The sequence below is a fragment of the Falco naumanni genome, chromosome 2, assembly GCF_017639655.2.
Source record: "Falco naumanni isolate bFalNau1 chromosome 2, bFalNau1.pat, whole genome shotgun sequence".
Taxonomy (NCBI): domain Eukaryota; kingdom Metazoa; phylum Chordata; class Aves; order Falconiformes; family Falconidae; genus Falco; species Falco naumanni.
In genome coordinates, this window is record NC_054055.1 from 76,945,680 (window position 1) to 76,967,593 (window position 21,914).

At 43.8% G+C, this 21,914-nt stretch overlaps 1 protein-coding gene across 3 annotated transcripts in view; it reads left to right on the top strand.

The window, feature by feature from the left end:
- CLIC6 (chloride intracellular channel 6) overlaps positions 1 to 17,208 on the top strand; it is a 36,626-nt gene extending 19,418 nt beyond the window's left edge. For 2 of the 3 annotated variants that reach the window (XM_040585031.1, XM_040585032.1), the window contains 5 exons: positions 7,509 to 7,618; positions 8,059 to 8,184; positions 9,366 to 9,472; positions 10,309 to 10,490; positions 11,886 to 17,207. In XM_040585031.1, coding sequence (XP_040440965.1) covers positions 7,509 to 7,618; positions 8,059 to 8,184; positions 9,366 to 9,472; positions 10,309 to 10,490; positions 11,886 to 12,047 — 687 coding nt within the window. In that variant the 3' untranslated portion in view covers positions 12,048 to 17,207. Of the gene's footprint in view, positions 1 to 5,814; positions 6,322 to 7,508; positions 7,619 to 8,058; positions 8,185 to 9,365; positions 9,473 to 10,308; positions 10,491 to 11,885 lie in introns of those variants that run through there. The other variant, XM_040585033.1, reaches the window with a different exon arrangement.
- Positions 17,209 to 21,914: the final 4,706 nt, after the last annotated feature.

Here is a 21,914-nt window from a genome sequence, read left to right on the forward strand (position 1 = left end):
AACCTGAAAGCTTAATTAGGGTTTAGGATGAAAAGTGTGTTACTGAACTTGCTTGTTCAAAGTTGTAATCCTTTAAGTATGTTTGGTGTTTTCTGAACCCTGTAATACTGTACAAAATAAAAGGTAGATGTTACTAATACTTCTTAATAAAATATAAAATAAATTTTCTTTTATAACAAAAATCCTTATGTCACACTTTCAATACCAAGGTGCTTATTTTTCTCTTAAAGAGTGAAAGGTAAGGGGAAATAATTTTTTTTTTACTTGAAGGAGAGTCTTAACACAGCTTTCTCATTGAACTTAACTATTGTGGATGACACACACAGCAAGAGTCTACCCTGGCAAGTACCAAAAATACAATTTATGTGCAGGAATCACAACTACCAGAAACATTTTAAAAATTAATATTTCTGTTATTTGGCTGAGAAATTAGACAGCAGCTGGAAGCATCTGTTTTAAGGGTTGGATATTAGCGGGTAGACAGAGCTACATGACTGTTTAGAAGATTGGAAAAATAAGTGGCAGAATTTTTATTTTTCCATTAAAACGTGTTTTAAATTACAGATGCTTTATCTTAAAACTTAGCCTGGAAGTACAATTTTAGCATCTCAAGTACTCTCAAGAGTGCCATTAGCAAAAAGCAAGGCGTCTTGCTGCAGAGGTGGCTCCAAGGCAGAACCTCTCTTGGTATGTGCCAGCCTCTGAGGCTGCCACTGCGCATGGAGCCAGCAGCAGAAGTCAAGATTTCCATTTCGAGTCCAGTAGGTGGCATCAAAAGAGTTCTCTAAAATTCAGTGCCTGGGTGTTCGTGCACTACCCTTTAGGCCATGAAATGAACACAATGCTTAGATACTGAAAATTCCAGGTAATCTGTCTCTTCCTCGCAAAAAGCATAAGTTTGAACGTGAGCTGACCCAAATGACATGCCTGTAGTGCTTCTGTGCCTAGCACAGAACTTCATATGTTACTAAATGCATTATAGTTGCCTTCAGTGAACCAGAATGACTTGTAACTATATTTTTATTGTAATCATGACAGAAGTAATATTGCCAATTTTAGGGTTTTTCAGTGTTACAGGAATCTGCATGAATACTGTAGCAGGCATCAAGATTTCAAAACATATTTTGTATCCTCAAAGAGGAGATGCTTGTTGTTGTTTTTTAATTAAAACAATATATCTGTCATAGCACACTAACAGAACATAGTTATGTCTAGAAAATAGACATTTTTGAGTCTAGCTACAGTCAAATCCACATGCTTCTCAGAACTGATTGCCAAGGCCGAAGGAGGTCTTTGCGCTGGTGGGAGTATGGGAATGCTGTCATACTACTTCCCTCTGTCTGCCTGCCTGTTATCTTAAAAAAATGGCTTGGACACTTCAAGGTAAACCAGAGGGCAGTGGGATTTCATCTCAGGGGTGAGGAGGAGAGGGGAGACACTGGGAGCTCCCCTCCCCTTTCTCCTTGGCCATCATGCAGCCAAGTTCAATGGCTGGTCCCAGCAGTGCTGTAGGGCAGGACACAGAGCTGTCTGCCACAGGGGCCTTTCTTGCATTGCTACTACATGTGCAGAGCCAGCAGTAGCTACTCATAGCAGCTGCTGCCATCAGGCTGGCATTGCAGGTCTTGGTTGAGGGCAAGAGTCGATGCTAGGAATGCAGTGAGCTCAGTTAATCCATGCCAGTGCAGAGCAAATGAGTCTCTAGAAGGAATTAAAGCAAAATAGCTGTTGGTCTTGAAAGTCGCACCCAGACTTAAAGTTACTGCCCACAGGCAGCCCAAGCTTGTGAACTCCTTGTAGTTTTTCAGGCAGTAGCTTTGAGACAGTTGCTGTGGTTCCTATTCTTTGACAGGAGATCAAATGGGTTGTAAAATAGGAGAGGGGAGTTGTTGGTGTGGTGTGAGAATGAAGAGCACACAAAAACTGCCTAGTAGCTGAGGATCGAATATGGAAACTTGGAGGAAAGTCCCAGTTCAGGCTGAGACAGCTAGCTCAGCAGAACAGGCAAGGGCAGATCCATGATGCTGGTCCCAGCTGGACGGTTCATTGTCTCCCACTAGGCAGTGGTTCTGCTCCACTTGCTGGATAAACCTGCCTCTTAGCCAGCATAAATATGGAGAAGGAGGTAACTTAGCTCCCTTGTGTCAAAGAAAGAAATGGAACTGGAGTTCAGCTTTTTTGGGAAAAAAAAAAAAAAAGTTATGCTCCTTGTTCTCTTTTTTATTGTAGCTTCAAAGGGATTATATAATTATATGAAAACAAATAAAAAGCCTTCTCTGCTCCTTTTGAAATGTTTCTTCTGTGCCTAACCTTCAAAAGGAAACAAAAAGTCCAGGAAAAACAATTTCTACTCATCGTGATTTTGAAGGCACAGGACATTTGAGGTCAACAGAAGAACCTTCAAAAACCTGGTTCCTGAGATGTTTGGACAGAAACAGTACAAAACAAATTCTTACAACAGCTCCAGGGGCAAAGCAACTCCAGCTCAGGGAGGACCCTAACTACTGGCTTAAGAATGGCATATGGTGTGTGGCCCCCGGGTAAAGTCACTGTCATTATCCTTTTGCTATGGATGAGGGTGTGGAGGCAGGTGACCTCTTCAAGGCCACTCAGAAAAGCAGAGCTACTGAATCAAGGTGGCAGCAGCAGCTCCAGAAACTGAATATAGTTCTTGTGAGACCCTCTTTAATACCTTGTGCAGAAGGTCTCCCTGCCTTGTGAAATTAGCCTAAGGCATGGTGGTGCTCCTGCCCGTGAGCTTAAGCAGCAGTGGAAAGAAGGGTGTGGAGATCTTTTCCCTTTCCCAGTCTCTTTGAGTAAGACCCAGAACAGCAACAACAACAATAAAAAAAGACTAAAGAGAGTGTGGAGCAGTGGAAAATGAATGAAAATAGAGTGTAGGCTAATAATCCCATTAAGTATTGGCACATGATTATGGAGAGCTGTCATAGGTTGATACTGTCACAATATACAATCGCTGCCCAGGGCTCTGAAGGCTCTGAATGGAAGTGTCTCTGCACGGCCAGACATTCTTCTCCTCTGCAGCTATGGCTGTCTTAATTGTTTGATTAATGAACTCATTAAATCCTAGTATTACTAGAAAAAGCACATTGACCTCCTGACCAATCACAATTAAAACGTAAATGCCACTTACTCAAGACACTGGCTAGCCATCTGTTTAAGCAGCAGAAGAGCGTAAAAAACAACTTTGTGTTTTGGGGATTTGCCCCACTTCACCCACGAGATCTGGATGTTTAGAGAATGTCACACCGATCGCAGGCGGAGGCCAACTTGCAGCATTACCTACAATTACACCAGCATTTGCCTGGTTATTAAGATTATAACCAGTCTGGAAACACAATCCTCCGTTGAATCAACAGCAAGAGACTTCGGCTGACTTCACTGGAGTTAAGATTTCGCCCTGAATCTTGTGAGGAAGACTAATTAAATTCTGTGTGTGTATCAAGCACAGCTGAAAGTTACACATCTCCGAGCAGTCCTGTGGAGGAAAATGCAGCGCGTTTTGCTCCCAGGCTGCAATGCCCTTAGCTGCTTATCTTCCTGGGGGTATTAATATGGGACAGGCCGGTCTTTTTTGGTTCCCTGACTGCTGCGTCACGTCCCTGCAAAGTCAGATGTCAACACACAGTCTCACCTCTGTAAAAAAAACACCCTTGCTTTGTTGGAAAGTACATTATCGCATGATGACGGCATACTTCAGCTATTGTGTTGCTCGATACACAGCTATAAAGCTATTTCAGTGTCCCAGCTTGTGATTTTTGAGTGGCTGGTGTCATCACAGCAGACTCTGTTTGGAAACTTGAACAAGCACCTTTGGCATGTGTCACTGATGCTGTTATGTCCAGTAGGAATTGTAGCTCCCCAAACTAGATGAGCTGAGTTTGGAGAACAGAATAGTCTCCTCTAATCCAATATGCGAGCTGAGGTATCTGAAGGCAGTTCAGTTAGCTGTATTCACCCTGTTTTCTGCAGAAGGCCAAAATATCAGCGTTCTGGGCTTTCAGCAAAGGTTACAGGAAACTATAGCATCTTTGAGCTGCCAGTTCAAGCCATGTCAAGGTCTGAATCAGATTTGGTGCTCAAGGTTTTGCAGTCACTTCAGGCTGCCGGTCACTGTTACAGTAGGGAAGTGTTTAATCACTGCGTGGGCTACTGTCATTTGCCTCCAGCTCTGCAGAACTGAAGGAAACCTGGAGATATCCACCACCAGCCCTGGTGTGGCAAGTCTATAGAGATTTGTCCTCCCTTCACCTCTCACCCAGAGCTCAAGCCCTTGGGGACTAAATGGTTTTCAGCTTCCTAAAGCTTGATGTGGTTCATCAGCTTCCCAGTTGTCCTCACCTGAATGGCTGTGGCCATCCTTACTGTAGGACCGCAGCGGCCAAGGCTTTTGGCTGAGTAACTCCCAAAGATCTGCCTGTTGTTCTTAGTCCAGGCACACCAACCCTAGGGGACGTGGCCCCGTCTTAGATGTTGGGATGTACCGCACAGCCTGGATAGCATGGGCTTTTAGACTAGAATTATATTGATGAAGTGCACCAGTGGTTTCACAAGGAAACTGCTCAGGAGATTTCCTCCTTGGCCTGTGAGAAGGGTCGTGGCCACATCGTAAATGGGGAAACATGCTAGTCTCTGTGAATTTAGTTTCTGCTGTAAAAGCCCAGTGCTTACCATAACCACTGGAGACAGCAAAGCTGGGCAAACACTGCAGCACTTCACTAGAGACCATGGCACCAGCATTGCACAGAACACAGTTAAGATGGCAGTACACTATTAAATGTCCCTTGTAGGCAGCATGGGACGGGAGACAGCACAGTACGTGAAGGTCAGGTGCCTTTTGGACTTCATTGGCATGTTTAACATTATCAGAACTAGCCCACAGAAGTAGTCAAAAAGTACCAAATAAACAATCATCTCAGTTGTTACAGTTGGCAGAGCATTGCTGTCATCAGTGACGCTTAATCTTGTTTTATTCAATTCCTTGGTGTTCAATTTTTATTTTTTTTTTTGTTTTTTGAAAGGTTGCTAGCAGGCTGAGAGGCATGAAGGTAAAAGGCTGTTCACTGTTTGCTATTTTATCCATTGCAAAACAGAAAAACAGTAGTGCTGTAGTGAATTTTCCTCCCAAGCAGATATGGATGTTAAAATGTTTGCACTTAGAAACAAGACAGGACAGGAGGTTGCTTCCCTAAATCTCCAGGGCTGCCAGTCCCTCACCTTCCTGGTCGCCTATATGTCATTCCAGTTGGGGACAAACTGGGACCGAGTGTCTGCTTCGTGCCTGGTTTGTCATGGTCACGGGTCTGTCCTGTTCCTTTCCCAGACCATAGCAATCAGTTACTATAAGATTATTTCGTCACAGACTTTTTTTAATGGTTGAAATTCCTCTATAATAAACTGTTTAAGACACCAAAGCCCAGGGTGGTACCAGGTTGGGCTGCTGTCCCCAAGGTGTTTCCCTGACACCCATCCCAGGCAGGCAGTGGGCTGTGGGCAGCACAGCCGGTGCGAGGGCAGTGGGCTGGGGGGCGGTGGCAGCAGCACCCCCACTGCCGGAGAGCAAACGGCAGCTGGAAAGGAGCTGGCAGGAGCCAACTCATCACTAGATGTACCTGCCTGCCTCTTCCAGACACGGCACATCTGAAACAACGTCTCCTGGCTGCTGCTTCTCCCCTCAGTGCAGCCTGGCAGAGGGTGGGGGTGCCCATTGCTGGCACCAAGGGGTCACAGTAATACCCTTCAGCCCCCTTTTTTTCCTTGGGGGATGGGTAACACTTGACATAAGAGGCAGGATGAGACAAAATGGTGGTGTCATGTATTTAGTTCTGTTTTAAGCACATGCTAGCAGCATTTCTAGTCTCATTTTTGTGAAACACACAGTAGTTTTTTATCTTCTTGTTGCTGTAAACTGTACAGCACTGGAAAGCAGTGCCCCGAGTAGGAGGAAAAATACAATAGTAGCTTTTGACCAGCTTTCATTTTTGCCACCTACAAAACAAGACTTTTCTAACACAGCAGTCCAGCTGTTTTAGCATTTCTAAATTTTTTCTTCCCCTGGTAGTGTTTAAGGCAATAGGCTATTCTGGATTTCACTGCCAACAAAGCCAGTGGTTGTTGCAGTACCAGAGGCAGAAAGCAGCAGGGAGTTACCAGAGCAGAATCCTCCGGGTTGATAGGCAGGATAAGACGGTTTCTCAAACCACAGGAGCGTCCCTCGTCATGCGTCCCTCAAGCTCCGTGGCAGAAACCTGCCTGCTCCAGACCAGGTGCTCGTTTCCAGACATAGAGCTCTTTGTGAAGGTGAGCACTGTAAAGCGGTCCAACAACAGAGTGTGTTTGTGGAGGACTTTTTACTGTATTTGAGATTCATTTGATAGTGTCAAGGAAGGTGAAAGAGCAAGCAGGGCTGGTTTCATTAACATGTGTTGTTTGGTTATAAGGTCTGGAAACCTAAATGAACTAACCTATTAATTAAGTAAATTATACATCTGTTGGTTTGGGGTTTTTTTTACCTCTGTGCCCATACGTTTTATCTAAGTTTTAAAACTGCTTGAGGAGAATCGTATGAAAGGCTTAAAAATTAGGCCTCTGGTCTCTTCCAACAGTGTTGTGTAAGCCAAACTTAGCAGCTATGCAAGACTTCACCTCCTTGTTATGAAGCCTCTTAACAAAATGCAATGCAAGGTATGTGAGAGTAACACTTCTGTGGCCACGCACACAGCGAGTTGCACGTCATGTGCTTTACACTGACACCTGATGATTTGTTTAGCCAAAAAGGAAAGACCTTTATTACAGGGGCACACAGAAAGAGAGGCTATGTGACTTGGGTACGGCCACAGTTCAGTCTTAAAAGTGGGAGCCTGGTGTCTGTAACAAGGAGGATTACCCAGGGGGCTGGGGCACTTCTGCTTCATTAGCCCTCAGGTCAGCAAAGCTCTAAGACAGGTGGGTTCGGCTGGAGCAAGGCTACTGCTGAACTTCCCTCCTTCTCCGTGGCCCTCACCGTTGCTTAGTTTGAGAGTCTTATTTGATATATTCTGTTTATGCCCTTAAGTGCTTTAGATGTTACATCTCAACTTATGCTGGTAATCTTTCTTTGTTTCCTCTGATCGTAAACTGATTTAATGTGTTTTAATCTTGCAGTGACTTAGGTAGATTAATGTTCGCATTGACAAATGAGGTGGAGACTATTTCCTTTGGAAGGACTGCTATGATTTCAGTTTTATTTTCTAACTTGTGACAATATTAATTATGCATTTTAATGAAAAACTACATCTCCAAAATGACAGGATTCTTCATCATATCTGTGTGCATGTTTGGAGGAGGATATAAAGAAATTTTGCAGGAAAATAAGTATTAGTAGAGATGACTAATATGCTATAGGTGCTCATAGCAGATCTGGGTTTTCTCCTTTCCTACTGCATCTGCTGTCAAATTTTGCTAGCATCACAGATGTATGTATACTTTTTTTTTTTTTTTAATTGTAGGCTGGCAGTGATGGGGAAAGTATTGGAAATTGCCCGTTCTCTCAGCGTCTCTTTATGATTCTGTGGCTAAAAGGTGTCATATTTAATGTCACAACCGTGGATTTGAAAAGGTGAGATTGTAAACAGAATTCTCCTTTTCAGAACAACTTTTCCAAAATGGTGATTTTAGAGGGTGATTCTCTTCTGATAGATTTGAAATGTGCACCATGGCTTGGCATTACATTAACAATCTGATGCCTGATTTCTCTTTAGGGTTCACTAGTATAAAGTGGACTAACTCCTTTGAAGCAGTCGGGATTTTAACCTGTTTTTCAGTAGGTCTCTGTAACATACCACAGAAGATTTTAGGGGTTTTTTTAAGCATTTCAGAGCACATTCAGATATGGGTTCGCAAATTTTCACACCACCAGTGTGAAGCAGCTGGCTAAGTTTTATTTTGTAACAAAGAGCAGCCTGCCATTTTAAAGGTGAAACAGTTCATTGCGATTAAGTGTAGAAATTTCAAATGTGGTTCCTGTTCGGATTAACCCCATCTCTTTCCTCTCATCAGAAAGCCTGCTGACCTGCAGAACCTTGCCCCAGGAACAAACCCCCCCTTCATGACATTTGATGGTGAAGTGAAAACTGATGTCAATAAGATCGAGGAGTTCTTGGAAGAAAAGCTAGCACCGCCCCGGTACCGTATTTCTGGCTGCTTCTCTTGCTTTTAGCCCCTCACAGCCCTCAACAGGGGTCAGTGACCGAACCCCCTCGGCTTCGGCAGGTCATGCCCGCAGCGAGCTGCACGTGCTGTAATTGCATGTTGGGAGGCTCACGGGGGCTGGTACGGCCACCGCAGCGGAGCTTGCATGGAGGGGTAACTCTGGCTGGTGTGAAACGGTGCTGAAGCCCAGCACCATGCCAGGGGTGGCCCTGGGATGGCTCTGAGATGCCGGTGGCACTCCTCCTGCTGATCTTGCCTTTGCCCCGAGATCACTGCTGTGCCACCGCAGTTGTTCCCAAGGCACGAAATCCGCGCCACTGCAGCAAGCATGTGCAGAAGCCTGTGTGCCACTGCAGAAACCTGACCTCTTTTCCACCTGTGTTTGTTCAAGGTTTCCCTCTTCACACTATACAAATAATTACACTTACTGGGAGCAGGTAGTTGGAAGAAAAGGGCAGAGAAAGCCTCCCACATGGCAGACATAGCGGGGCTCATTTTGAGTGGCCAGGTGGGACATCTTGGTGCACACCAGGGTCTGAGTTTTGGACTTGTCCTTCCCCGCCCCCGCAGCAATTCCCACCTCACCCCAAACCCTGCTGTCCCACCATCAGCAGCATCATGCCCCCCACCCACGCACCTTCTCTCCCCCAGGACAGCAGCCCCCTTGGCAGCGCTCCCTTCTCAAGCAGCTGAACCTGACTTAAACTGGGCAAGCAGCTCCCCCCCTCCACTTTTCCCTTCCTATTTGCCCCTGGCAGCAGCAGCTACTGGACTGGCTGCTCTGAGCTTGCTGATGCACGAGGGGTCCAGGTGAGGAGGCTGGGAGGAGCAGCAGCTAGTGTGAGTAGGGACTTTCCCTCCATTCCTTCTCACGGCAGAAGCCATGCTCCACACAGCCTCACCTCCAGTGGAGGAGGCCTGGGAGAGGCGCTGGGCTGTTTGGGCAGTGTTTGCAGCCTTACAGTCATCTCCCGTCTCCCTCAGGAAAAGGTAATCATCCACATGGTTTAGGTATGGTTTAAAATTAATTACTAAGTCATTTGTAGTCCTATGTGGCTGCGTATTGTGACGCTGCACTGTAAATAATATATGTTAGTGGAGACGAAAATAAAGGCTAGTCATGTAACTTCTTTTTGTTTCTCTTAATTCCTCAGGTATCCCAAACTTGCACCGAACCACCCTGAGTCAAATTCTGCAGGAAATGATGTGTTTGCAAAATTCTCTGCATTCATAAAGAACCCAAGAAAAGATGCTAATGAAAGTACGTGCTGCAGTCCTTTTTTCGGCCCTGGTAGCTACTGGGAGAAATTAGAGCTGTACAGTTCTAGTACACTGTGCTGGAGATACCTCATTTACAGCTTAGGTTAAACAGTCATTTTCCAGAGCGTAAAGACTGTGGAAATCTGGCCTACTCACTCTCTTATTTGAGGATTCCCAAAGTTAGTTTACACAGCTACCACTGTCAGCATGGGAGCACCAGGTGCAGCTCCTCCTTGTTTCTTCAGCTCTCAAGCCTGTAAGGCTACGCCTTCCGCACAGCTCTGCCAAAAGCACAGCCCACTTGAACTGAGATCTGGCCTTTCTACACCATTTCCATAAATAATGAGGACTCTAGCCCCATGGCAAGTCTTTCTAGAGCAGGACCCTCACTACCACCATGCCTTAACTCACCTCTTCCCAGAGTTTCCCATGCACCCCAAAGTGGCATCCCACTGGTTTGCTGTCATCACTCCCAGCCTTACTGTCCTACCTGTGGGCAAGCACTTGCTCCGTGGCTCCCAAGGCAGGAGTCGATGTGAAGATGGAGTGACTCTGCTGGGCCACTCTGCAAAAGCACGCTCCACAGAGGTGTCTGAGGAGCCCTTTTTGGTAACACAGCTCCAGTCTGGTTTTTCTCAGAACTCCCTTTAGCTACTTAAAGCTCTTATCCCAGCATTAAATTTTAAGCCTAGGATAAAGGAATTGCAGGAACTGGCATGGCAAGGTGTTTGCAAGCTGGGTTGGTGCCAGGAGACAAGATGCAGGAATTGCCTTTCTGCTTGGTGTCAGAGAGACCTTGGTACAGACTTAAATGACCTTTTTATTGTCTTAACCTAGATTTGGAAAAATCTTTGCTTAAAGCCCTGAGGAAGCTGGACAACTATTTAAATAGCCCCTTGCCTGATGAAATCGATGCTTACAGCACTGAGGAGATCACTGTTTCCAGCCGGAAGTTCCTGGATGGAGATGAGCTCACCTTAGCGGATTGCAACCTCCTACCAAAGCTCCATATAATCAAGGTTTGCATTTGCTTTTTAGCTTCCCAAAGAGCAGGGTGGCACAGAGGCTTAAGTCCTTTTCTAAAAAGCAAAGGATGCTGTATCTATTCTGAGGGCACACAGCAGCTGTGTGGGGACATTGAATGCTAATGAGCAAGGCCGTTTCATTACAGCACAGCTAGGCAGATCCTCGTATTGGTGGTTCTGGACCCAGAATATCTGATTTCATGTCTGGGCTGTGACTGCAGTCTCTAGGCCTCTCGCAAGTATGAAACAGGTTCCTATACTCAGTGCTGTTGAGAAGTGTTTTCATTTGCATTTCATTTACAAAGTGCTCATGACCATGGACCGGCAAGGTTAAATTATTTTTTCCATGCCAATTCAAGAATCCAGCAAAAGCTGAAATTAAGATCTGTCTTCCTCACCTTTCATCCAACTCTTGCTTTGCCAAATATCACCACTAGTACCCATAATACTGGCAGGGTAACCACCACCCGCTGCCTTCCAGCCAAGGCTCCCAGCCCGGCAGGCCTGTGCAGCATCCACACACATCTGACAGTCCTGGTAACTGAGGTGTCCGGGTGTTGTCACAGCCTGTCCCTGGGCTACTCTGGAGCTAACCAGGCTCTGGAAGAGAAATGGCCATGCTGGAAATTTATTGGTTTTCAAACAAACGAGGTCACTTCAGAACGTTTCCTTTTTGACAACTGTTTTGCCAGAGGAAGAGTGGATTGAATTGCTTTCTGAGAACTCCACAAGTGAAAACTCCCCAGAGATGTTCTAGCTGAACCTGTTCCAGAGAGCAGCAAGGGAATGAGCCCTTTCCCACGTCCATGTAAAGCTCAGGCACAGCGAAGCTCAAGAGGGAGCAAGGGTCAGCAGAACCAATACAGGGAGAATCACCTTATTTCAGGTGAATGTGCAAAGGATGATAGAGGATGAACATCACACTGTCCTTACTGGCCAGCAGGGAGGGATTAGGTATTGCCCAATAGTTGTTTTCCCTAGCCATCTGAAATTTAGTATTTTAATTCAAGCTTTTCCTTTCTGTTTCAGTGAAAGTGTGGGCCAGTTTGTTACTGTAAGATTATTCTGTTAATTCTGGTTTATGCTAGCTCCTTTGCCGTTTTAAGCTGTGTCTCTTCCAGGTGTGGTCTACTGGTCCACATAGCTCTGCATAGCTCTAGCTGAAAATTTATAACAAATAAATCCTTTAAAGTGAGTTAGCGTGTTAGCTAGCTTTTTTCATCCCATATCTTCTCTTTTTTTTGCGTGTCTTTCCTTCTCCTTTCCCCTTGTGTTGCATATAACAACAGACTTACACATTGAAAATTAAAAATGTGCATAAAGAGTAGATTTGGGGTTTTTTGTAGATCATGTGTGTAATGGTATTTTTCTTTTTTCTTTTAATAAAAGGTTGTTGCAAAAAAATACAGAAATTTTGATTTTCCACCTGAAATGACAGGGATTTCAAGATACTTGAACAATGCATATGCAAGAGATGAATTTACAAATACTTGTCCTGCTGATCAAGAAATTGAATATGCCTATTTGGATGTTGCAAAGAGAATGAAGTAAACAGAAGATGCCTCCGTTCTTTATAGCTTCTGAGATTTAGATGGGCACCAGCCAAGATGGAAAAAGCAAAAGCCACCATACATTCTGCAGTGTAATTTTAAGTTCTGCTATTGGCCAATACTTCTTTTATAATGATTGTATAGCATTATTTGCTTGTTCTTAAATTATGTGTGTATATGTTTGTGTGTCTGTACAGATGTCTGCACACATGAATGTCTGTTGTGCATTACAAGTTAAAGGAAGGCATCAGTCAATATTAAAGCATTTATTGAAGTTAGGGGAACAGTGTAGGTCACACGATTATAGCAATATTACAGACTAGTGACTTATGCTAAATTACTGAAATTTGAGAAGAAATAGCCCTGTTTCTAACACACATTTAACCTGTCGTTATTGCTGCCTCTGATCTCTGTTTCACAGTTGTTGCCAAACTTCACAGTTACCAGGAGGGTTTGTTTGCTTCTCTGCAAGCCTCGGAGGGCCACAAGCCAGCAGCTGGTGCCCATACAGTGCCCTGGTTAACCCAGGAGAGAGGCCAGCCTGTAGGTGGGACCACACCTTATGTCCCAGAGGCCCTCTCCTCCATGCTAGAGACCTGCAGGACAGGTCAATGAAGAACAACTCCTTTTTACATTGCATGAGTCTGCTTTGATATAAAAAAATAAATTTTAAAAAATTCCTGCCTTCTCTCTCAGGGCTGCATAACCCATCAAACTTCCCTCTCGGCGCTCCCAAAGAGAGGAACACAGACTATCACTGGTGTACGGACTATCAGACAATAGATACTTGACAAGGGAGGAGGGAGAGGCTTGGTTGTCACTGGAAACAGAAGAAATGGGTGAACATCTGCCCCCAGATACTGATGTAGATTCTCTTTCTCATGCTTCCATGACTCTCATTTGGTTTTGGAAAGCAAAGAGGAAAGAAACAGTCCCTCTATACTTCCTTTTCCTAATTGAGCTCCAGCATATTGGCTTTCCCAGGGCAGCTGTTAGGACTTCACTACTGGGAGCTTTACAGCTGATCCAGACAGGTATCTTCCAGGAACAACACAGACCTGCCTCCTGCCTTAGGCAGGGCATGGATTAGATGAAACCCTCCAGCCTTGCGTGAGTCTGTGTTCAAGGTGGTCAGTACTGGTGAGAAAGACCCCCTAGCCTGGCATCAGGGAGCGCACTATTAGAGCTGTGTGGACTACGAAAAGAGATGTCCACAGCCGCTTTCTGCTGAGCAGGCCCTCAGCAAGCACACAGGAGCAGTGCTTCAGTCGTAGGGTCACCTGGAAGTTTCATTCTAATGGATTTTGCCTGTGTGTACATAATAGATGTGAAAATGGCTAAAAATAGCCTTTACAGCACCTCCTGCCACGAAAAGACGCTATAATAAGACCAGTCATTCATCCTTGCCCATGTCAAACATACACCTGCTTTCTAACAAAGCATTACTTAATAGTAATAGTCGAGTGTCAGATATATTGTGTTTGTGGTGTCTTCATCTCACACACTACGCAGTTCTGATGCAAATGTGTTGTCATCACAATTATTTGTAAGCAGTGTTAAATGTAGTTTTACTTCGGCTTTAGAGAAAACGGACACAATACCTTTCCCCTCTCACTCTCAACTGTGAACTCTCATATTGGGGTTGGTAACTGAACACTCATCACATATTACTAACTGTTTCAAATACATACATACATATATATTACATATTAAAAATTAAATCTGTATACTCCTTTCATATGCCTTACAAATTTAAATAGAAAATATACAAATTCATAAGTAATTTGAGCAGTGTTCTGTCTTTTATTTCCTTGAAAATTTCCTGGTAAGCTGCATTGTAACAGTGACCGAGATTTTAAGAAATACAAGGCAAAATTTAACCCAACTTTCACTTGTTTTGGAGGAATCATGCATGTTTCAGACCTGCAGTGAGATCTTGGGAGCAATACATACTGGCTGTGCCTGTTACTGATTAATAAAATACCAAAGGGCCAGCATGTGACCCTTGACTGCCAAGTCACCTACAACTGTCCCACATCCATGCTGCTTTGGGGCTGGCCACATTTGTAACTGTTCGGTCTTGGCGAGATCCAACTGGGGGGATCCAAAACAGCCAGGGACTGCCCAGACCGCTCAGCAGCCGCTCAGCAGCTCTTGCAGCAATCCAAATGCAGAAGATGGCTCCTGGCTCTCTCTTCTCACCATAAATACAGTTATGGCTGTTTATCATCAATAAACAACAAGAGAGCCTAGGCTATCCTCTGGCCTTCAGAGCACGTAGCAATGTGTGGTTCACATCCATATGGCTCGTTTCTATCTCCTAGAAACAGGGTGGCCACACTGGTTGTGGGGGAAAGTACCTATCTCCAAATCATGTCTCGACATTGGTGAGGGCTAGTGGTCTTTGGCACAGGTCAGAGTATTTGTAACAAGTCTTGAAGTTGGTGAAGATTAATGAAAATATGTGTGAAAGCACTAGAAGAAATACAAAAAACAGGGTTAAAAAAATCATAGGTTGATCGCTACAGGGCATTGTACAAGTAAATTCATTCAAAGGACCTGATAGCAAGGAGGCAAAGAACAAACTGAAGCCTCAAGCTCAAGTAAAGAGATGAGGAGGAACAAGAGGGGTGCTGTAAAACATCCTGATAAAACAACAGAAGAATAGGAAACAGGAATTTTGCCTTTGACTTAAAGATCCTGACAAACCCCTGTACATTACAAAAGGCACATCCAGAAAACAGTTTGTGTCACCAGTGAAGAAACCAAGAGCTGTTCCTGGACCTCACAGCTGGTGGCACTGGCCTGTCCCCTCACACAGTTTGTCTGGGTGGGTGTCTGGGTGCAGATGACCCATGGGACACCGCAAGTGAGTAAAATATGTGCTGTTTAGAATAAGTATCACCCTTTTATTCCATAAGGTCCCACACTGGGTTCCTTTCCCTGGGCCCACGGTAACAACTACCCTGTGGCCTGGCCCTGCCTGCTTTCCAAATCCAAACTAGCACCCATGTCTCTGTCCAGGGCTGGCTGCAGCTCAGGAGCTGGACTTCCTGGGCTCGCCAGCAGCTCATCACCATTCATTCTTACTGAGCAAAAAGGGCAAAAGCCATACCAGGCTCTGTGTTACGCACATGTTTATGGTTTATAGACACCATGAAACTTCTTTTTGCTTCTAGATCATTCAACCACCCCCCTGCACCCTGTCCTCTTTTTCTCAGGCTTCATCAGAATCACATGCCTGTACTTCCAGTACTGTCAGGTGAAGGGAAAAAAAGCCTCAGGAACTCACCAGAGGTGTGTTTTTCCCTTAAAATCTGACATTGCTTGGAAGGATATTTGATTAAATGCTTATGGCCACTGATAGTTTTTGAAACCTAATGATTTGTGGTTTCCTTATTCCTCTTAACTCATGCAAAAGAAGTTCATTGCTCCAGCCATCCACAATGGATTGTTGGGCACACATGATGCTACCTAAACCAGCACATTATGGTCATTATGGTTGGTGTTTGTGTATATCTGGCAACACAGGGACGAGATGTTGGTAGAGAAGTCATAGAAACGACCCAGCATATCAGAAAATTGCAGTAACTTCTTTTGTCCTGGGGCAGGGTGAGCTAAAGTGTCTGTACGATCCCACAGGAAATGAATCCCTATCTTCTAAGCATGTGGAGTGTCTGAGCCTCACCCTTCCTAAAACACATTTTAAGAAAATACCTCTGTCCGCATTTGAGTTACTCTATTTCTAAAAGACCATGGAAAGATTTTCTTTAAACAGTGTTCTGGAGAACAAATTAGATGCGATAAAGGGAGAGAGAAAGCAAGCTGTGGTGTTAACAGTACCACCAGCTGTCTGAGTGGCCTTGACATGCAGGAAGATGTTGTATTTAGACACAGATTTGTAGTGTTTGATCCCATGCCAGGGCAGAGATCATGTTCCATTATTTAAAGACATGTTTGTGGAGATAGAGCTACTGATTTCCAAATGCTTATTAGCACAAGAAGTCTCTGTGGTTTTGCTTGTACAAAAAATGGTTTTATTATCATTTCAAATAAAATCTGTTATATGTCCCTTTTAAGCATCTATTATACGCAAGGCAAATATGGTAAGACAGTTATTTTTTTAATTGCTTTTCAACTGCTTGTGTAGAAAAGTCTTCAAGGTTTGAAAGTTTCTTTCTCAGCTTCAGTATCCTAGTCTTCAGTATGACCCATCAACTTGAAGGTCAAACACTATTTGCGCTCAACACAGTATTTCCAAAAGCAAGCTGAAATAAAATCAAATGCAGGGTAACTAACTGTAATGTATTCAATGCATTATATATATTTAAAACAGCTTCCAAACACAGAAAAAAAAGACCTCGTGATAGCAAAATAGTATTCCTCATCTGTATCAACATGCTATTTTTTTGAGTATAAGCAAATATCTAAATTTCACAAGCCCCTTATAACTGGTTGAAGTTTAGTTTAAAAGCAGCTTTTTTTCTAGGTTATTAGGAAGGCTATTTCTAAGCTGTCAAGAACCAGTAATCAACTGCTAAGCTGAGGCGTGACCCTGGAAGTTCAAGTCAACAGAAGCTATCCACAGCCTTGACCAGGTTAGCAAACGTCCCTCTCAACTAGCCACTCCAAGTGCTGGTATCACCCAATAGCTGCCAGCCACCCAGATGCCCCCCATGGACCATTAAAAGCTACTTTAAGGTTCATAGTGGTTTTGTGGACACTCACCATGACTTTACTGACAATGCAAGGGAGCTGCTACCCTCCAGACTGAGTTTCCTGCTGAAAGATCCTGAACACCTGACAGGGCTGGGAGAGCAGAGGTTTGTCACACAGCACACTGCTACGTTCTCCTGTCAGCAGCCTTATCTGGCATCATACCCCTGAACTACTCTTAGTGGTCTCATGCGACAAAGACTCAAATGCAGGCCCTGCTCATGAGCAATGGGATAAGTCAAGCTGGTTGCTAAGGCATGGCTCAGACCAGCACTCAGTTTTCCTTCACTAGCAAGTGGCAAAGAAGTAAAGGAGCAAGGTTTTTCCAGGTCCTGGTCTAAACTGGACTCCTGCTGATTAAGATGTTTTTATTGATGAGCAGAATGCAAACAGAAAAATCTCTTCTAGAAATTAACTAAGGGAAACAAGTCTTATTTCAAAACTTGAAAATTGTTCAACTTATTGATTAAATCAAACCAATGAACTGAAAGAAAAATAAATGTTCCTTCTCAAAAACTGAAGGCAGTTGTTTTTCTTGGGCTTCTTCCTTCTATCATTCCCTTCCCTTCCCTTTTATTTTTTTTTTTTTTTTCAGTGATGGAAGAGGAAAAATGAGAGGTAGAAGTGCTGGAGAAGAAAAGACCACCACTGAATACCAAACTTTGGTTTTCAACTCAAGATTGAAAAGTAAAACAACATGTAAACTAAACCCGTATCTTCTTTTGTTGAAAAACTTTTGAAAAGTTGCTTTCATCCAACTTCTTGTTCTTCATTTTGAAAACATTAGGATCAGCATCAAGCTACTAAAAGTTTCACTCCTCTTAAGTGGAATTTGAGGGTTACAGTGACGACAAGGGGTCTCTAGAGGTGAAAACTCTGCTGCTCCTTTGCCTATAGGAGTATTCACAGATCAGATCTTCCAGCTCACTCCATTGTAGGATACTGAAATAGTTGTCAGTTGCTCCAGGTAATAAATCCATACTCTTGCAAGAGGCTACAGAGAGTTGGACCTTACACAGGTTGCAAAGAGGATGCTGCATGTCAAATCCACTGATCCACCATACAGGCTCCGTGTGCTTTACACATGACTGTACTGTAGCAGGTAGAGTGTTACAAGCCCCTCTCTGCCAAAGGATGCCTGAGCTAACAGGCTGCAAGGTCATATGTCCCTACAGTAAGGGCATTCATTAAAATACTTTGTAATGTGGATGGAAAGTCCTACCATTCTTGCATCAATAGGTACTCCTACTATCAGTATCCTACTGATAGTCCTCCTGAAGCTTGCTCCTCTGCTGGTATCAGTAAAATCTCCTCTGATAGAGCTGACATCACTGTGGATGTAACTTGAGCTACACTGAAGGCCTCTCCCCACCTCCTTCCTCCCTCTCCCATATCATTCTAGATAAAGCTTGTGCCCTGGGAAATGTAGCAAAGGCAAAGCCAGATAACTGCATCAATGAACTGATAAAACAGCCTGCTGAACCACAGCTGCTGCAGAGGTGAGAGCAGCCATAGCAGCTACTCATGTTCCTGCATCCTCATGAAGACAATTAATCACCTTGGCTCCACAGGCTTGTGTGACAGCACTCCAACCTGGTTCAGCTGTCCGAAGTGCCTATAAGTTAGCCTGATTTTCTTCACCAAGATGACACTGTCCAGGTTAGAGTACCCTGTTTCACAGGGTATCCACAGTTGCCTGCTTGTGTCATGTAGACAAACCCCTAATACCACAGCAAGGTGGTTCTCACCAAGTTGAGTTGTTTCTAGATAAATGTGGGAAGGCACTGGAATGCTTTAGTCTCCATCTGCATTTTCCTTATTCAAAGAGTGGCTTTCTTGCCCCTGGTGTAAGCAACGTAGAATCTTTACCTGGGGCCTGCAGATGAGCTGCTCACTCAGGTCTCATGCCAGCTGCGGCTGAGTGCACACCTTGAGATAGAAGCTCTCCCAGGGCCCACAGAACAGTAGATCAGAGGGGACACAAATTCAGTTGTCCCTACAGTGTGATAAGTATGTGAGGTGAATGGCTCACGTTGTGCTTGAACCCCACTGTGAGAGGCAGAATCAGGAGATCCCACCCAAGGGCAGCTTCAGGCAGGACTGAGGGGTACTCAGTGTGCAAAAAGAGGGACCAAGATGTAACAAGCTCCAAAACATTACTCCGCCCACTTTGAAATAGACAATAGTTTTTAGTTTGTTGCTTGGCTTTTTAAATCTTCCAGTACATCAAACGTGTGTTATACAATGCTGAAGTGAAGTACAGTTACCACTATTAATTGCAGCTGCAAAAATCATGAATGAGACCTTTGGAAGAATTAACTGACTTTAAAAGTGTGACAGATCAAAGAGGTAAGTGTTCCTTCTTCTGTTTTGCCTGGTTTTCTGTTCTAGCAGACGGCTAGTAATTGGTTACAAATCATAAAAAAAGAAAAATGTGACTTGTGATTCTCACTCTCACTCAGGGCTATGAACTGCTAGTTAGGTACTAAATTACTGATTTATATATCTACTGGGAATATAAATCCAAAGCGCAGGAACTAGAAGGGACAAGAACAAAAGAGAGAAGTAGAAAAGGAGAAGGTGAAAGAACAAAAAATTTAAAAAGAGGTAAACCTTCTGAGAAATAAGCAGGTTTTGTACTGCATATAGCAATGTTTTACACACAAACACACACTCAAAAAGTGTTCAGGTATGATACTTTAACTTTGTAAGAAATTACACGACCAAAATAGGAGTGGGAGAAGTTGTAAATGGAACACCCTTCTCCCCTGAATTGTAATGCAATTACATTATAAAATCTAACGGGTGATTAGTCAAAATAATATAACTGGATTAAAAACATCTCATTTGTAAAGTTGACATTTTAAAAGGTCTGAAAGCCAGTTAAAAATGAGATGTCTTTAAAAAAATAATCCCAAAAGATTTCATGCCAAAAGATGTCAAAACACTTAATCTCTAGCCAGCTTCCTATCTCACTTCTATTGCTGCTGTTTGAATGCCTCAGAAGTACACTTACAGCCACAACACCCTTGTCACAAAAAGAAAGGTGTTATTCGCATTCCATATCCACAGAACTGAAAGAGGCACAAGGAAAATACTTCTAGTCCAGAGACATGAGGCAAACTGTGTTGAAGTGAGGTCCCTCACACACCAACTCCAACCACCAGAGAGCTTTCCTGAGAGAGACTTTTTTATAAGTACCTGGGGATCTGTGCATCTGTTCTCTTTGGCAATGTGAGGTCAGATCTGATTCAACTTGATAACGGCTAAAATGTCTACTCTCTGGTTACTGTTCAGTGGTTTTCATGGCCCAGACAGATCCCTCCTTATGGTGGGCCTCACCAACACCTGGCACAATTGGCATGAATCAAGTGTTTGGATGGCCCTAGGGACTGATTGATGTCTCAATCATTTGGATATATGGATTGATGTCTCAAACCTGTGGGTATATGTTAGGTGAAAGTGCTTCAGTAAGAAAGCTATGGTTTACAGTAGACATTCTTTTAGTCAGGCACTTCTAGCACCTTCTACAACACTAGCTATGGTACCAAAGTGACCCAGTGCCTAGCTAGACAAGGTACAGCATCACTTCTTAAGTCCCACCTTTCTTAATATTCCAGGAGGTTAGCATTGAAGGCTTCCAGAAGTTCTTCCTATGTAAAGGATTTATTTCCATGAGGTCCTTGCTCAGTTCAGATGGAGGATCAGATGGACTTCCATTTATATCTTCCTGTCCAAAACAGTACAAATGTAGGACGATGTCAGTGAAGCAGCCCCTAGAAACTGAGAACACCGGCAATCCAAGAAACACAAAACATAGCATTGTTTTACTGAATAATGATGACAGTTATATGGGTATTAGACAACAACTAGAGTAACAAATGTGAGAAAACACAGAGCTGCCTGTTCTCACCATTTCAGCTTTCTTTCCATAGTGTTGGGGTAAGCTGAAATGCAAAAAGGGAACACAGTTAGAAGCTGTTCTGGAAGATGATGATTCTGTTTTCTGCACACTTCAGCATGATCTGTCACTTAACAAGATGCATCCATGAGGAAAATTATCAGAGCTGGCTCTTCCCATAGCTCAGCTTTCCATAAACATAGCATTGCCATGTGTCCCTCAAAGGTCAGCTTCACCTCTCGCATTACTTCTGTCCCTGGTTAGAGAATGAACATCTGAGTTGTTGAGACTTTCTAAAGTGGATAGGAAGATGCTTTGACTTCTTGACAGTACAATGAACATTTTACTACTGGTACGACAGTTAAGACTGACAGAGATCTTGGTAGGTGGATGCTTTCTGGAGATTCAAACACCGTTGTGGCTCAGATAACAGACATGTGACCCTGGAAACTCTCTTCTTGAACAAGTACTCAAACCACTAGCTACTGCTATGCACAAGCAATAAAAGCCTTGTGGTTTTTAACAGCAACACCAGATCTGTAAGTGCCTAATTACAGATAAGGAGTTACAGCTTGAGACTGGGGCATTCATTTGCCTGAGACACCAGCACAGAAGGCTTACTTTCAGTCTGAGGCACTTGCTCTGTATTTTAATTATTGCTTATGTAGGTAGCTCCCTGCTCAGGTAAGTTTCCAAGCATGTAACTTTTTTGCAGGCATTAGGAAGGGTCACAGCCCTAACTCAGGAATAGTAGGCAACAGGGTAGCCAGGAAAAAGGCAGCGAAGCGCATACTTATATTTGAGGTGCTCAGTCAACACGTTTGTTTGTGGACAGTGGACCTGAGAAGAGCAGTATCAGGTGTGTGCTGGGCAAATGCATCCCTACCCCTCTCCGCCTAGAGAAGCGTGGCCACACCAACCTGGGTTAGCAAGTGGATGAACACTGCCTTGCCACCTTCAGCCAGAACCACCAAGATACACAGCAGACAACAAAAGACTGAAGAAAAACCAATCAGACATACAGAGGCAAATATTTAGAGCTTAAACTCCTTTTTAAGAGATGTCACAATTATCTAGACACAATGTTATGCACAAAGGCACAAAATGCTTCTGAATGACAGACAAAGGGTAAAAATAATGTCTGCTGGAATAAAAGTCTAGCAAAGCCAGCGTAAGCAGTCCCAGAACATACGTGCTTGTTGCTAGCTGGGTGAAGAGAGCTCAGACTTGGAAAGCTCGGTGGTCCTTGTT